Source organism: Papaver somniferum, chromosome 3 (assembly GCF_003573695.1).
Source record: "Papaver somniferum cultivar HN1 chromosome 3, ASM357369v1, whole genome shotgun sequence".
In the NCBI taxonomy this organism is placed as follows: domain Eukaryota; kingdom Viridiplantae; phylum Streptophyta; class Magnoliopsida; order Ranunculales; family Papaveraceae; genus Papaver; species Papaver somniferum.
This window is the reverse complement of record NC_039360.1, coordinates 180,803,713-180,818,789: the sequence shown is the minus strand read 5'-3', so window position 1 is coordinate 180,818,789 and position 15,077 is coordinate 180,803,713. Positions and strand designations below refer to the sequence as shown.

General features: G+C 35.6%; 1 protein-coding gene and 2 long non-coding RNA genes across 4 annotated transcripts; 1 reads left to right on the top strand and 2 right to left on the bottom strand.

Moving 5' to 3' along the window:
• Positions 1 to 836: 836 nt before the first annotated feature.
• Positions 837 to 3,701, bottom strand: LOC113361940. The gene is made up of 4 exons (XR_003365424.1): positions 3,410 to 3,701; positions 1,776 to 1,849; positions 1,235 to 1,573; positions 837 to 882 (listed from the first exon to the last, which is right to left on the bottom strand). It is a non-coding gene; the product is annotated as an uncharacterized LOC113361940 (long non-coding RNA).
• A 266-nt stretch (positions 3,702 to 3,967) lies between these two features.
• On the top strand, positions 3,968 to 7,394 carry LOC113358189. 2 transcript variants are annotated; one of them, XR_003364249.1, is made up of 6 exons: positions 3,968 to 4,350; positions 4,499 to 4,648; positions 5,673 to 5,962; positions 6,536 to 6,663; positions 6,817 to 6,961; positions 7,112 to 7,394. It is a non-coding gene; the product is annotated as an uncharacterized LOC113358189 (long non-coding RNA). The 2 variants fall into 2 exon arrangements; XR_003364248.1 differs by having other exon boundaries at positions 4,499 to 5,962.
• A 2,656-nt stretch (positions 7,395 to 10,050) lies between these two features.
• LOC113358188 (probable serine/threonine-protein kinase kinX) lies at positions 10,051 to 13,606 on the bottom strand. The gene is made up of 3 exons (XM_026601719.1): positions 11,787 to 13,606; positions 10,650 to 11,581; positions 10,051 to 10,511 (listed from the first exon to the last, which is right to left on the bottom strand). Exons 1-2 carry the CDS (start codon positions 13,389 to 13,391, stop codon positions 10,697 to 10,699), a joined length of 2,490 nt encoding a protein of 829 aa, XP_026457504.1. The 5' UTR covers positions 13,392 to 13,606; the 3' UTR covers positions 10,051 to 10,511; positions 10,650 to 10,696.
• Positions 13,607 to 15,077: the final 1,471 nt, after the last annotated feature.

Here is a 15,077-nt window from a genome sequence, read left to right as displayed (position 1 = left end):
CATCTGGATCTGAGTCGTCTGGATCTGAGTCAAATCACCTGACTCATCTGGATCTGACTCACTAAGGTCTGAGTCAGTAAATATGTTTGTTTTGTGAGTCAGACCTGACTCAACTGACTGGATTTTTTTGGACATAAATTGCCCTTATGCACATTTCAAACCATAATATCTATCACTAATGAAACATCACAAATTGTTCCATTCCATTCTAAACAACTTCTTTCTTTTGATGGAATTAAACATTACAAAACAATAAAATCTAAAGATTTCATTCCTACAAACATAAAAGAAGCAACAAATCTAAAGGAGACTAGCTATCTCATCACGTAAGATTTCTCAACGTTCTTTTAAAAGCTTGTGTACAAAGGCAACACGAAGCTCATTTCTTTTCAAACTGACAAACAATTTCTGCCAACCAGGCATCTCTGAAGCTTTTAAACTTATGCTCAAATACTCATCCATTGTGATACAATCAGTCTCAAGTAAATTATCCAAAGCTTTCATGAATTCGGCCGCGTTATCCTTTTCTAGAGCAAGTTTCTTATGTTGAAGATGAGTCTCCATCGATGTTACAATAGAACAAACTTTCTCAGTTAATAGATCACTTGATGCTTCCTCCATTTCCTTCTTCCTTTTCCTGCCACTCCCCTTTGCATTGAGACTAGAATCAACCTCGTTGTCATCCTCATGATTTTGTTCTTTTCCATGAGTTGTACGAGATTCAGATCCATTAGTTGTAGAAGTTCCAGCTGAACAAGGTGGTTCCGTTCTTCCAGGCGTATCCCTATTAACTCCAGTAGAGAACTTCCCATCGAATAAATTCTGCAACTTCTCTTCATCTTCCAGTCCCTTGTTCTTGAATTGACTGGCGTTTTTGATTGTCTGCATCAATTAGAAAGTAAAATCAATAAATATGTTCAGCTGATTGATGTAACATCAGAAAAAAAAACACCGAATCTGACTGTATCTAGAGCTGTATTACAACCTAGAAAAATAAGATTACAAAAAATTCAAAACTGAAAAGTTCAAGGATAGGTGATGCCAAAGATAAAATAGATGTTGTTGCTTCTTTAAGTTAAAACAAATTGAGAGCAACTAAAAAAACTATGGCTGTGTGCAGTGAGACACTAAAAAAAAATAGAGAAGTGGCATGCACTGGAAACTAGACACCTTTGTTGTCACTCAAACCTCATGGATTAGAACATCAACAAAGAAAGCCAAAACAATCTCTTACCTTGTCTAATTCAATCCACTGCTCTTCGCTCCAATCAAAAGTGTTCGTCTCCGCGTTGTACCCATGCCCGGTTCTTGCTAAGAGACGGGACCAAGTGACATATTGGGTGCGCAAGTAATCCCAGTGGTTTCTCAATTTCTTTTGGGTGATAGTGCATTCATACTTCTCAGAAAAGTATTTGCACAAATTTCCCCACGAAGTTTGCTTCAAAGAAGTTCCAGAAAACCCATGCTCAGTAGCTTGTGCCAAACATTGGTCAATAAATAATCCTCTAAATGCTGGGATGCTCCTAAAAGTTATCTTATTTGCTTTTTCATCTTCTTTTTTCTCCATAGAGAACTAGCATAAAGTAAAACAATACAAGACGTGGGCAATTTGAAACATAAGAGAGTGTGCTAACTACTGAGAAAGTAAACAGAGTATCTTTCTTTTTTTTGCAATCAGCATTGTTGTCCTCATTATGGATGAAAGATTAACTTGACTTCAAAAAATCTACATTGTTATTTTATATGTAACGGGAGAAAGGCCGAGAAAAAAATACCTGCTTTAGGATCCAGTGATGGAAACAAATGTCTGCCTACTGAGATAATGTATAAGGTTATATGCGAACTAGCCCTACAATGCAACCAAACAACATTTGTATAAGCAAATGTTTTTCAAAAAGAGAAGAGTACAATAAGAGAAAACACATAGCAGGTAAAAGGCTTAGATGGCGCTAGCACATCATCATTTTTTCAAACTAATGTCGAGGTCTCTGCATCAAAAGCCGCGTTGCACATTAGATGGTGCTATCACATACGTTCATAAATACTCTAGTACACAGTACATAAACCTCTTTAAACCAACACAAACCAATTAAAACAGTTAAAGCAACACAGGTCTGATTTCACAAATTGCAAATCTGATTGGACAAATGAGAAAAGCATAGTAAGGTCAACCACCCGTCAAGGGCCAGTCAGAAATATTCAGTTCAAACTCGGAAAGGAAAAGTACTGCCTTATCACTTATATACCTATGCTACAGAGCCCAATATTCAAAATCTTTCATAAACCTCTTTAAACCAACACAAACCAATTAAAACAGTTCCATTTTCATTATTTTCAATAAAATGCATTCATAACAAACTTAGCTAAGTTATCCTAATAGGATGAACAAAAGCCAAAGGTTAGGCAACACACATGGGGATCAAAACCAATTCACTTCCGACATTTAACTGTGATACTATCATCATTGGCTGTAACCATTACCTTAGTCTCATTCACAAGGCCCATGTGAAAATAAATATATATTTATAGAAAATGTAAAGTAGCCGAATCTTCTGAACTGCGAGTCTACAGCCATTACAAAAGACAGTTAGCCTAATACTGGAATTCTTACAGACAATTTATCTCAAGGTCTCATTTCTTCCGTAGTGATATGAAGGACTAACAAAAAAAATTATAAGTATTACCACACATATCAACCCGTTGTCAATACTAACTAATAACTGTGGACTATAAGTATTACTAGCATTTCCATCAAGCCATGCTTGTAAAACAGAAACATCTCCCGGCCAGATACTGCTTCATGGACTAATTAAGTGGAAAATAAGATATTTAAAAAAATAAGAATTTTTATATACAATGATCAAATAAAACTATGGAAGATTATAAAAAACCAAAGAAATCACTCATTTATTAGTCATTTGTAGACCCGTGTCTAAATGATCAAATTAAATCTAAATCCAACCATAAATCGTTCATTCCATTACTGAAATGTGAAAACAATGCAATAAGATCTTTTACCCTTTTTTTTTCTTTTTTCAGTCATGTATTTTATCGAACACTTGGTGCGACGTTTTGTTTAGAGGTTTATATCCCCTGATTCATTTGAGCTCCTTCAAACTACGTAATTACAGAAACCATAAGAAACCCAGAAAAGATCTATCACTTCAGAGAGAAATCAGTAAACAAGAACCCAAGATTCAGTAGAAACGCCAGAAAAATTAATTGATAGAACCCAAGATCTATCACCAGAAGAACCTACAATTAACATACTCAATCCCTAATTCAATATAGCAGAACAAACCCTAATAAAAAAATTAAAATGAAAACGAAGAACCCTAATCTGAGATAGCAGAAAAAGAAAAACAAAATTATTAGCAATTACAATAACAATGATGATGAAGAATTATACCTGATGATTTGGTAGCACTAACCAGGATATTATACCTGAAGATGATGATGATTCAAAAGGAAGCTTTTAGATGATATGAAACAGATCAAAAGATGAGATGAGGTGATGAAGGAGAATATCAGTTGAAGACGAAGGAGATATCAGATGAGGGCGATGATGGAGATCGGGTTTGGTTGCTTATCTCCCATCTCTCCTCTTGACGGAACAAACGAAGAAAATGAGAAAAGAAGAAATGTAATTTTTTGATATAATATCGAGGGCATTTTTGTCAATTTCTATGACTCAGGGGTAATAGGCACCGACTCAGGAGCATTTCCATGCCTGACTCTACAGGGACCGAGTCAGGGGTTAGGAACGACTCAGATGCCGAGTCAGATGTTATAAAAAATGCAAACCAAACAGTCTAAGTGCTGACTCGGTGCGAGTCAGGGATTGACTCAGATCCAGACACCGAGTCAGCCGCAAACAAACAAGGTCTTAGTTTTCCAATTGAAACCAAGCTTCGGTTCCTACGCGTGGCTTAAAAGCTGTTGTTTGCACTTTCAGCTTTTTAACAAATGAAACAAATTTGGGAAGGAGAATCTCTGTTAGTTAGTGATAAAAAAATAAATAAAAATCTCTTTTAGTTTCTCTCCTGAGTTGTGTAGAGAAAATTCAAGAGACCCAAGAGTTATGAACCAAACCAGAGAAATAAGAAAGAAAGATAGATCTATTCTTTCCTTAATTTTTTTTTTGGGGGTTTTTCACTCGATTTCAAATCTAATGCGAATTTCTTATTTCTAAAAAACTTCTGATACTCTTTAAAATCTGAAATTGAATGAGATAAGATGATTCACAAAGCCAATATTTGGAAATCAAGTTGGTGGCAATGGACAGAAAACTAGCTAGGGTTTAATTTGCAGCTTTTGGTATGGTGAGCAGTATCAACTGAGATTCGAAAGGTTTCTTTTACAACTTCAACTCGATCATGCATGTTTGGTTTTATGTAGCTGATATTTCAGTTGTTTGTTCTTGAAGGTGACTTTTTTCAATCAAGGTGTTTTGGTGATATGGCTGAATTTTTGATGATTTTGTTTCTTTCTCTGACAGAAATGAATGAAAGGAAGAAATCGATCAATGATGTTGATTAAGATCAATATATCATTGATACCTCTTTTCAGGATTATAAACAGCCGAAAGGTTCTGGGACATCAGAACTTGGTGATGGGATGTGTCGACCAGTTAGTCTGCATGTTTAAGGTGAACTCTTGCATATGACATTTTCTGTTCTACTGTTAGGTTAAATTATTTGCACCCATTTTCAATTAAAATGAGTTATTTCAAAGAAATTCATAGTTCTTATTGCCGAAGTTTGAATACTCTTTAGTGGTTATATATACTTTGTTATATATGTTCATGAAAACCCATATTTTAGAGATTTACCATGTAATTCTATTTTAGAATGTGATTCATATGGGAAGATCATTAAGGCCCTCAAAACAATGTATTTCAATTGACGGAATTGAAAAATTAAAATACTCAACAGAATTTTTGATGTCCTTTTATAGTTAGATATATAGAGTCATCTGAGGTTAGGATAGTCTTAAATTCTTGCTCACTTAGTAGTTTAGCCCTATAGAGATAAAACACTTGATGCGTCCATTGAAAACACGAAGCAGGTTCCAATCACCACACCAGTGTACTGATATATAGAATCACCCGGGCAACAATCAGGTGTATATATATCTTACCTCTACTTGCTTATAAATGAAGATGCATCATGGGACCAATTTGATGACATATTGTAGATAGTTGGGGTTGCTGGATATAGCGGGTTTCTTTTACTAAATGTAGGAATTGTATGTTTAAAATTGTTGTGTGTAATCCCACTACAGTCTAGACTCTACACTACTTCTGTTATTTTATTTCTGATTTGTATTTCCATAGGTTTCAGTAAATTTTTCAGTAAAGGAATCAACACTTTGTGTGTTTTCAGACCTAATATAATTTTCTTATTTATTTTTTTGGGTAAAGATCAAAAGAACCCTCTTTTGTGGTTTCTCATTTAATTTTTAGGTCTGTAGTTCAGTAATTTGTGCCTCTTTCCATTCCATGAATCCGCTTATAAATGTTAATCTTTACTATGTGTTGTTCCATGTTAATTGGAAATGAGTAGATTGATCTATTTGAAATTGTAAAGTTAAATACAAGTGATTTTTCCGAGTGAACAATTAACCATTCTGAATTGTTACTATGCTCAATTGATCATTTCGATGTCTTTCAGTTGTTGATATGTTACTCAATCCGTATCGTTCTTACCATCCTCTGGGTTAGTGTTTGATAGTCAAGAAATTTGATGTCAGAGTAGATATGGGGGAAAGATGAAGTGCTTCAGCATAAAGACGAGGCCGCTTAAAAAGAAACGAATCAGTGTGAGGCTAAGACAATCATTTGATAAAAATTCTATTATGGTTTTCATAAAATTGTGCTAAGGAAATGTAATGGGCGTGGGCTGAATTAGACTTTGTGCTCAGTGTCAGATCTTCTGAGGAGGGTATCTCTCTTCCTTCCGCAGTAAGTGTACATTATTCAAACGAAAAGTTACTTTGATAATTACTGAATTTGTTTTCTTGATTTTAAATCTGGAGTTCGGACTGGCATTTTATATCCATGATTAATCTACTTTGTGAAAATAAATAATAAATTATACGTAGAGCATTCACATATAACTTAGAATTATCTGGCATCTTAAAAATTGCTCTTCCAGCAGTAAATATGACTTGACACTATCTTATCATGTATTAACACGCAAAAATCAAACAAAAAACAATAAAGGGATGAATATGGACCTGCTTTTGAGGTTCCTTCGATGAAGACACCCTAAAAGCGGTGATTGGTATATATTAAATCTTGCATTTTTGTTTTAATTGTTTGGGACCTTGGATCCTGAATCAACGCTTGCGCCACTGGTGGTCTGGGAGGAAGCCTGAATCTATGTTCATTTCACATTTCTTATATATGATTTTTTATTTTTTATTTTCTTTGCATTTATTTATATTTTATCCTGTATCTTCTCTATTGACTGCTTTCCAATGCCCATGAACAACATATGTTTTACGTATGACAGTATTGCCATTGCAAATGCAGGTATTTGAGACAATTTTGATAGATGGTGTCAGACTCGGCATGCTAAAAATTCAAATATTGTGAAATGGTCCATGGACTGATACCTCAAGTATAACTATATACATATTTCCGCGGAGAAACTTTATTCGGTTTACCATCTTCCCTTGCTCCATGTTTTGCAAGTTGGAAAATTTTGTTGCATTGTTAAATATAAGTCTTCTCTGGATAATAATTTTAACAATGAAGTTTTAGTCTTTTAGCTCCTAGCTAAGGTGAAGATTTTTTTTTTTTTTTTATTGTAGGTATCCTGCAGTTAATAAGCCAGCAGGGATCGTACACTGGCTTAAGCATAGTAAATATGCACAGAATGTGGATTGGATTGGAATTGTCCGATAGTTCCCTGGGAACTTGGTGCAGAGCTGGGAAAACCTGTTGCGCATTTAACATGTGTGAAAGAATACTTTCCTCTTAAGTAACTCTTTTTGTGTTAATTGTATCGAATCATAAATTCATTACCAAAATGATGAGTAATACCAACACTTTTAAGGTAACCTTTTTATTAGTTAATTGCTCATGGTTTTTAATCATTTTGTGCAGCGACTAGCTTAGCCATTCAGATGACAAGACCATAGAAGTACCTCACATGGGAGTAGAATGGATACTTATATACATCAAAGAGTTGAAGACCAGATTAGGTCGCTCGGGCATGAGTTGTGACAGTGCCATTACATTCCTTTGTAGGTGTGATGGTGTTTTAAAACACCGCAAATTTGTAGAAATCATTTCGAATTAGTTTTTACCAGAACAACGGTTTTATTTTTATTTTTAGAGATCGTAACTACAATTGTTTCTCAAATAGTAAATTCAAGATTATTCATCATCAGTTTCAATAATAAAAACTTCAATATTTACTAGTACGACCGTTGCCACGGTGGGAGGGCTGATCGAAGAAGAATCTGAAGATGGGGTTTGTTTGCGACCACTTTCGTCCCGTTTCAGAAAAGGTGATACTTTCACCACGTTTCGGAAAAAGTGATACTTTCGCCCGTTCCGAGAAAAGTGATACTTTCTCCCCGTTTCGGAAAAAGTGATACTTTCGCCCCGTTTCAGAAATCGTTTCGGGAAAAGTGATAATTTCTCCCCGTTTCGGAAAAAATGATACTTTAGCCCCGTTTCGGAAAAAATGATACTTTTCTGAAACGGGGCGAAAGTATCACTTTTTCTGAAACGGAGCGAAAGTATCACTTTTCCCGAAACGGAGTGAAAGTATCACTTTTCCTGAAACGGGATGTGAAAGTATCACTTTTCTGAAACGGAAAATTAGTCGATCCATAAACCAAAATATGGTTGCATGATGTGTTATGCATCCTTTGTGGTGGTTTGAATTTTCGAGAATTGTGCCTAAAATGAAAGTATCATTTTTCTTGAAACTGAGGGAGTACATCGTTTTATTAGTTGCAACGGAAAATTAGTTGATGCATAAACCAAAATTTTGCTACATAAAGTATTATGTATCCTTTGTGGTGGTTTGTATAATGGATATACATTTATTTTTTAAAACTGTGCCTAAAATGATGAATACCTCTGAATTTTTTTTGTAAAAATTCTAAATTTGATATTGTTGTTTGTATTTGTTGCGTAGAGTTTCTTATGGTTTTCCCTATTTCCCATCCCCATTTTTCCTATTTTCCATCCAGCTAAATTCCCATCCCCAATTTTCCTAAATACCACCCACATAAATTTTCAAATATCCTAAATACCATCTTTTGACATTTTATTTACACCCAATAACAAAATTAGCAAAAATAAATAAATACACAATCCAACTACTAATCAAAAGTGAAGAAAACGAAACCAAATCACGAATCACTTGTTCATTCTTCTCCGCCTCTGACAACAACATCTTCTACTCTATCTCCACGATACACCGCCACCTTCAATCACTTTTTTTGATTGTCGTTTCTAGTTGCTTTAGATTTTAGTCATCTTGTTTTGCATCGATTTGTTCTATTTTGAACAACCATTCTAATTTTATTAAACTATTTTCTAGAGAACTAGTCGTTTATCGAGACTGCTAACATTTGTAGTCCTTCATCAACTGTATATATTTGCTAGGTACCTGTAGACGTCCAATTTTGGCCAACTCATGGTAGTTGTTTTCGTCTTAAACTGGATTTATAATGCATGATAAAGTTAACTTCTAATCATGGTTGTGGTTATAATGGTATAAAATTCAAAAATTAACACCGCACCGAAAATCTTTCGACGATTATAATGCATGATAAAGTTCATGACCAATGTCCATTAAAATACATGGAAAGTATCAATGGACTTGAGTTAAACTCGTCTTACTCATTCCTGATGCAAGCTCACATTGGATGATGATGTGCAGTACATTTTATGGCCACTAATAATAAAGTTAAAACTTTGTACCTGGTAGTTGTGGAGAGTTTGGAACAGACGGGGTATGCATATCGAAATTAGGGAGAGCTTGGAAGTGTTGTGTAGGCACGATATTAAGCTCGTTCAAAGGATTGCTTGATAGCTAGGTCGGTCATAAATTAGGTTACCAACATCCAAATTTCATTCACAAAATGAGTTTTTAATAAAATTAACATAATCCTTCAGATGTTAGATTCAGTTAGGGTTAGGGTTTGGATATTTTTCTCTAGACTTTGAATAATGAAATCTTCCATAATAATGATTTACTAATCAATTGCCGATCAATTCGTATATTGTTTCTGGTTTGATTGTTTTTAATGGTTTTGTTTAAGGAGAGATTAGTTAAGGTTTAATGGAAAGGAAGATGTGAGGTTAATGAATAAGATAAATAAAAAATGCTAGTATTCGTAGTATTTTGACTTTTTAGGTGGTACTTAGGAAAAATCAGAAATGAAAAATAGATAGACTTTAGAAATTGTGAAGAGGGTAGGAAATAGGAAATAGGGAAAACCTTTTTTATAACCTTTCCAACGAGATAAAATTTGTAAAATTTCAAGGCACGGATTTTTAGATATGTTATATTAACGTTTGCTTTCCAATTATACCCTTAAAAAGATGGGATACATAAGAAGTTATAGTAATTGGACTAAAAGGAAGGCACAATTTTGATTTTTCGGCCCTAACCATTTCTAATCTTTTTATGTCAATTGATCACTTAGATTTTACAAAAAAGTGGTCATATAAAGGTCCGACCCAGCCCAATAACATTCTTTCTGTTGGTGGTCGAACATTGTCACTCATTGGCCTCGACTATCATGGTGGGAAACTAATCAACATCATCATTATGATAAAACTCAATATTGACTTTATCAAGTACACATTGATAGGGATTTGGTGCCATATGAACATGAGACACGATTTTGCAATTTTTATGTTCGGTTGCAGTTGCATCAGTTGTGTTCGGTACACAACAAACTTCAGGAAGAGGTACAACAATGTGGTGGAAGTGATTAATCGAAAACCTGCTAGAACACCGAAACAAAATAGTCTAATTGCGCACCTTCGTAAAAGTATTTCTATAAAACTGGGATCAATTTTCTGCTCGACAGTATATTTAATTTTAATGCTGCTGGTGCCAATGAGAATGACAGGGTCCAATACATTCTCGTTCCAAATTAGTCTTTATTCTTTCTGCTTTTCACAAAGGAATTCCTTAAATCACTAACAATGTGGTCTACAACATTTTAAGATATTGAGATATCAAGAATGAATACAGTCATGCATCTAAAACATTTTAAGATATCGAGATATCAAGAATGAATAGTCATGCATCTAAAAAAATTGAATGTAGCCGTTTTTATCAACACCATCCTCGTTGTGTATAAAAAATCAAGCCAAGATGAATATCAACCAATATCGACTGTTTCATCCTCCATAGCAAAACAAACAACAGTTTGAGGGCCGCATCAACAGAATAACCAGATTCTTGACACGCTCGAGTTGTCAAACTCGTAAATCGAAGGTAAGCCAGGTGAAACGTCTTGGAAAGCAGTTTCTGAAATAAAGAAACCAGAAAGAAAAGTTAAGTCTATTTAATGCAAATATTTGGCTTCCCACTAACGTTGTAATAAAAATGTGGAACTATCAGTTGCTGATACAAAGATAAAAAATGTAGCTGTGAAGATATACATACCAGTACTTTTTTTGACTAAGAATCTTAAAATGCTTCAGTAATGCACATTAACTTGCACTTTCTCTGTGGATATATGACTTTGTATGGGGAGAAATACTATCATCTGACCTGACGCTGCTGCAGTGATTGAATTGCTCGGAACCCAATAATAAGTTAGTCATGTCATGTTCAGAACGCAAAGTTGCAAGTTCAGAACCATCGGTCACGGTAGTACTTGTTCCCAGACCTGCCACCTGCCTTGATGGACATAATCTTGCAGAATGGGATCCTCCCTCTCGTACCCAGTGATCGAATTCAGTACTGATACTACCACTAATTAATACATCTCGAGAACGTTGGTCTATTAGATCTTCACACAGCTCTGCTTCAACAACTTCACGATTCAAGTCGATTTCAGGGATCGCAGAAGTTCGACCAAGGTAATCAGTCATTTGGTTCTCTCTATTGATTGAAAACCGATCGTGTACTTGACGGTGTACCCTGCGTCTCCCTGAGAGAGTTGACACCCCTGCTCCAGATGGAGAGGTAGCATGAACATGATATCTAGGAGACTGAAGATTCCTATATCCTTGAGAATATGATGGTTGCTGTATTGGAAAATGCAGGGGAGGTGGAAAGAGACCTTCGGTGTCGGTTCTATAGGCTGATACAGAAGTGGAGATGCTAACATTGCCTGATAAACCACGATTAACTACTGGGATTTGAAGTTGTATATTTGACGAACCAGCTTCAGATATCCTACAACCTTCACAGTACCAATTGCCTTCAGGTACTTCTCTCTGCAGACCAACACAATATGTATGTGCAGGGGAATCACAGATATCGCATAATAACATAAGGCTATCATCTCCACCTTGGTGGCATTCCATACAAAGCACATTTTCATACGGATCAAAGTAGCCCCTCACTTCTTCCTCCGACGGCCTATAAACCTTTTAAACACACTAGCTAATATCAGTCCAAATGCCGTTGAGGTAACACTTCAAAAATATATTCAACTAAAGTTTATGTCTTAAATGGTTCCTACTTGTAAGTACATTCTGGTCATTCTAGGAAGGACCCAATTAGACATTATCATGTAACTAAAACTTTAATTAATTTTGACAACAGACAGTAAAAAGTACAGAAAGTAGTTACCTGATCACGCATTGGCACCTGAACCACCGTAGTCCTCAAGTCAATCCCTATGCTTGACCTTGGAGCCCTCGTAATACTCGAGAAACGTTGTTTACAAAGAGGGCAACGAGATTCTACCTTTGACCACTCCATTATGCAACCAAAACAAAAATAATGACTGCAACAATCTAACGTCCCCTTGACTATAGCATTCCCTTCTTCCGATAAACATATTCCACATACTTGCTTTCCTGAATCATTTATTAAATCTTTAACCGTTGCTTTTCCCTTTCTTAACCTCCTCAATGGTTTCTCTTCCTGGAGATCCAAAGCTTCAACATCCACCTGCGACTTTTTCGCTGGAACCGAACTCCTAGTACAAGTTTTCAACTCCCCACAGAATTTCTTAGCTTCTTCCAAAGACTCTTTTTCTTCCTCAGAGATGGTGTACTCCAAATCCGAAGACTTTGAGCTAGCTGAATCTGAATCCCATTCTGTCACAACTCTTTTAGTTCTACTCCTCGTTGTTTTCTTACATTTCTCCCTAGCAACACTAACAGTATCCACAAAATCTTCATCAGAACTTTCAGCTGGCTTCGTCACTCCTAATATCCCCCTCTCTCTCTTTCTCTTCTTTGAAACCTTCGTTTTCCTCTTTCTATTCCGTCCTTTTACCGAGATCTTTCTACGCTTCACCGCTTTCATATACTCCACCTCTTCCAAATCTTCATCCTCTTCATCAACAAAATCAATCCCATCTGGCTCAAATTCTTCATCCTCGTCATTTTCATCCTCAAGATCATACTCTTCATCATCATCATCTGATGCCTTACTTCTTTTACTAGTCGACTGCCGTCTCCCCTTGGTCTTTTTCGCAACTAATTCATCCTCAAATTCACAATACTCCACATCCTCATCTGAAACCCTAGTGTCCCTATTACTCGATTGTATTCTACCCCTATTCTTCTTCCCACCCAATGCATCCTCAGATTCACAATACTCCTCCTCCTCCACCTCATTTGATACCCTAGTGTTTCTACTACTCAACTGTCTACCCCTAGTTGTTTTCCCAACAGATTCATCCTCAAATTCACAATCCTCCTCCTCCACCTTCCGTACCCAAGTGCTTCTATTACTCGACTGTCTACTTCTCCTTCTAGTTTTTTTCCCACTCGATTTCGAACCGGTAGCAACCTTTTCAATCGCAAATTCATCATCGAAGACACAATAATCTTCATCGTCATCATCACCATCACTATCATCATCATTAGAATCCGAAGTTTTTTTCCTCCTTTGTGGTTTAACCCTAGTTCTTTTTCCACCCGATTTTGAATCCTTCGATCTAACAATTACCTTTTGTTTCCTTTTCCTCTTACGACTACTAATAAAATCATCATCATCATCATCAGAATCGGAACCAATCACATATCCCTCCTTTTCCTCGGAATCATCAAATCCCACCTCTTCATCCTCCGATGGGTTATTATGATCAATAAATCCTTCAGAACCATTAGATTCTACATCATCATCGTCCTCTAATACATAATCATCATCTGAATCATCACTATAACTAGTTTTTCTCTTCTTCTGCTTATTATTGTTATCAGATTTTTCTCCTTTCTTCATGTTAAGCCAATCAATTCAAAATTCTACAAGAAACCTTAGATTAATTTGGGCATCAATTTCTCACACCCTATATCAATTGATCAAAGATGGATAGATTAAGGATTACCTTTGGTGTGTCTGAAGCTAAAACGGGATGTGCTGGAGAAATCAACGTTGAAGATTACGGAAGAACGTAATTTTATTTTTAGTAACTGAGTTATATACCTTTAATTAATTTACGAAAATGACATTTTCAGTTTTTTTAGAATGGAGCTACTGTGTCTGTCTGTTTGGAGGTTCTTTATGTCAAAGTCCTTGAGAGTCAACCATCACCAAGAAAGTAGATTGCCCGACCAATGTAGTTAATATCGGATATCGGTTTATCTCGGCCGGGACCGATATACTGGTACGACTTTATATCGGGGATATTATCGTTAAAATATCAGTATAATATCGGTTCCGAATTTTAAGACCATAATTTTGTAGAAAACAATTTCTGTTAAGATATAATAGATACCATTAATTTTATCAAAAACACAAAAAAATAACTTCAATAACTTTAAAATTCACTACCTAAAATGATTACTAAACAAGTTCAAACTTGAAACAGGAGAGTAACTTCAACAACTTTAAAGTTTACTACCTAAAATGGTAATTAAACAAGGATATTACAGTTTTAATCAAAATCATACGAGTCATTATAGATATCGGCCGATATTATCGAAAAATACCCTTAATCTTTACCTAAAACGACTAATTTACCGATGCCGGATTACCGTAAAATTTTTGTATTGGCTCATATCGGGCGATACTATCGGGAAGATATCGTATCGCCGATATACTGCTTCTCGTATCGCTCCAGAGCGATATCCGATATTTCGCCGATATATCGACCGATATGGCCGATATTGACTACATTGAGCCGGACTGCTTTTTTTGCTATCAAGTGTAAAAAATACTTTTTCTTTCCGCCGAGCTCCACTCTCGTTTCGCTGATGTAGTTCTTGATACACAACTGACAACTTGATTGTTTCCATCTGACTTATCTTAATCATCTGGAACCGAGCCATTTGTCTACTGAAAAGAATACAGTATACCCAAATCCCTTGACTCATCTGGATCTGACTCAATATGTTTGTTTTTATAGTCAAACTCATAAATATGTAAGTCACTGGTTTAGTCCCATGAGTCAGGGTTATTTCCATACCTGATTCAAACGTGTTTGAGTCAGGAATTAGGTATGAGTCAGAGGTCGAGTCATATCTGACTTGAAATAGATGACAAACGGTCTGACATCTGACTCGCGATGAGTCAGGGGTTAACTCATATTCAGATAGCGAGTCAGATGCAAACAAACATGGATCGAGTATGCTTGAAAGTATTTATTTATTTATTTTTATCGGTAAAGAAGTTTGTTGATGTCGTTCTTGATACGCCAAAGAAAAAAGACTAAAGGTGCTTGAAAGTATTCTTTGTTTATTTTAATCGGTAAAGAAGACGTAATTTTTGATATTCAAAGGAAAGGACTATGATTGTGTTGGAGAGTATATTTATTTATTTTGATCAATGTGGTGTTCACGATTTTTCGATTCAGGTTACTGTATTATCACCTAATAATTTTACCACCGAACTACAGTGAAATCAACACTTGAGAGTATTTATGATAATCAAAGAATCCTTTCTTTATATAACAATGTCCTTAAGCTC